The sequence below is a fragment of the Elephantulus edwardii genome, unplaced genomic scaffold (assembly GCF_000299155.1).
Source record: "Elephantulus edwardii isolate Elephantulus edwardi_28Jun2011 unplaced genomic scaffold, EleEdw1.0 scaffold00001, whole genome shotgun sequence".
Lineage (NCBI taxonomy): Eukaryota > Metazoa > Chordata > Mammalia > Macroscelidea > Macroscelididae > Elephantulus > Elephantulus edwardii.
This window is the reverse complement of record NW_006399751.1, coordinates 42631627-42634004: the sequence shown is the minus strand read 5'-3', so window position 1 is coordinate 42634004 and position 2378 is coordinate 42631627. Positions and strand designations below refer to the sequence as shown.

Below are 2378 nucleotides of genomic sequence, written 5' to 3'. Positions count from 1 at the left end.
AAAAAAGAAAAAATATACTGTATGATTCTATTTGTATAAAATTCTAGGAAATGCAAACTCATCAGTGGAAGAGGAAAAGAAAGGTTAGAGGAAACGATTATAAAAAGAGTGAAGAAATTAAGGGATTTGGAGATTACTTTCAATATTGATTGTGGAGATCATATAGAGATAAATATCTCAAGAAAAAGTCATTTTTGTATAGTCAGAACCAACACTCACAGCTGGCATTCCAGCAGATTTCAGAGGATGTGTACCACACAGAAGGAATCTCTGGTAGCTTAGAGGTAAGGTACACAGTTTGAATCCACTAGCTGCTAAGTGGGAGAAAGGATGGACAATCTCCCATGTGATTCATTGTCTCTGAAAACAAAACCTCTTGGAAGGTCAGCTTTGGAATGGTTCTGATTTGAGAGTATACAACATACTACAAAGAAGATTGTCCAACATCCTCTCATGGAGTCGCTGTCTCCAAAACTCATGCATTTGGGGTGGAAGCACAAAATCCGTGTATGTATATATAAATAATTTTACAAAGTCTAATCAAATTGTATACTACAAAGATCTACAGTTTACTGGGCATTAATTACACCTCAATTTCAAATTATCAACTAAAAACACTTTAAGGCATTTTAATATTTATATTCTGTATATCAAGTGTGTTGTCATTTCATTACCTCTTAAATTGTATGTTCTCAAAAAAAAAAATTGTATGTTCTTATTCTTCCTTAGTGTCTATAGTAATTTTAAGAGAAGAATTAACAATAGCAATAGATTAATAATTTAATGGTCAGTTAAAATACTGGAACATTGTTTTGAAACTGTTTACAAGCATGCGCCATAGTAGGATGTTAGATTTAAACATTAATACATTAGTTACAACGCTTAAGATAAATATCAGTTAATTTCCTAAGTTTAGTAAATAAAAACACTTTCCATGTTAGAAAACTTTCATATATATTTAACTTATAATTAAGCAGTCTGTCAGTGGTTTTTAACCAACAATGGTTAAATCAATATACCTTTAAGCTCTGGATTCCTATCTAGGATTTCAACTTTTCTATTTGAAGACTTAACTTTTTCTTTCTTTCTTCCTCATATTAAATTATATATTCTTGGGGAGCTCTGGTGGCCTAGTGGCAAGAAGCTGCACTGCAATCCCAGAGGTATGCAGTTCGAATCCACTAGATGCTCTGCTGGAGAAGGAGGGACAATCTCCTCCTGTACCAGTCAGATCTGATTTGACGGTACACGCACAAAAAAAACCCAAAAAAACCACACGAAACAATAAAATAAAAAATAAAAAAATTATGTATTCTTTAAATGAGATATGCTATTAAGAAAAAAGTATCTCTTCCCAAAAACTTTTCTTGGTTATATTCACCCTAAGTCCAAAATTTTAGCAGCAGTTCCAGAGAAATCTAATGAGAACAAATTATGTCATCAGTGTTTTAATACATGTGAAAAATATCAAATTAGACACAGTAACTTATATATTACCTGGCCACATCCAGGGGCAGTGCATAGAAAGGGTTTGTCATCACTCATATTCCACAGGTCCTTGTATTGCCTATCGTAAATACAATAGTAAGAAGCAGTCAAGCACTTTTTAAAACATGCATTTCTAAAGAAAGAATAATTCAGAATATAAATCTCATAATTCCATTTTTACTAAGCCCATCGTTTTAATTTAATTTTAAAAATAAAACTTTACCTCTCATTTCAACTTTACCTGTCATCCTCTCAGAGTAGACAAATACACGTGACACAGATTTTGCACTAGAGAAGAATGATTAGGCTAAAAGGCTAAATCCTGTTGCTTTATAGAATAAAAGTACTTATGGTGAATAAACTATATTCAATCAAAAGTGGGGTTGTTTTAGATTTTTTTTAAATCAAAGTTTATAAAGAACTTAAGATTCCCATTCATTCACTATTGCACATTTTCCTCCCTGCCAGTTGACTTTTTTCTTTGGGGGGAAAAAAAATTCTTTCATTGTTATACAGTACCCCTTCCCACACTACCCTCTCCCACCACCACCACCACTTTACTATCCAACTCTTATTCTGGACTCTTGTCATGCCAGTAATACCTTATCATATATCCCCTTTATACAGTTCTCTTTCTCATCTGTTTCAATGCTATGTACATTTTTTTATCCCCTCTTTTTTGTTTACCCCAACCCCCATTATCAGTCCTAGTCTAGAACAGTGGCACTATGTAGTATTTGTGACTGAGATATTTCACTCGGTATAATGTCCTCCAGGGTCACCCATTTTGTATAATATTTCATGAGTTCCTTGTTTTTCAATGCAGCATAGTATTTCATTGTATGAATATACCACAGCTTTTCTATCCATTTGTTTGTTGATGGGCACTT

At 33.1% G+C, this 2378-nt stretch overlaps 1 protein-coding gene across 2 annotated transcripts in view; it reads right to left on the bottom strand.

The window, feature by feature from the left end:
* ATF2 (activating transcription factor 2) overlaps window positions 1-2378 on the bottom strand; it is a 113079-nt gene that overhangs the window by 94277 nt on the left and 16424 nt on the right. For both annotated transcript variants that reach the window (XM_006878814.1, XM_006878815.1), the window contains one exon: window positions 1498-1567. In XM_006878814.1, the coding sequence (XP_006878876.1) occupies window positions 1498-1567 (70 nt within the window). The remainder of the gene's footprint in view (window positions 1-1497; window positions 1568-2378) is intronic.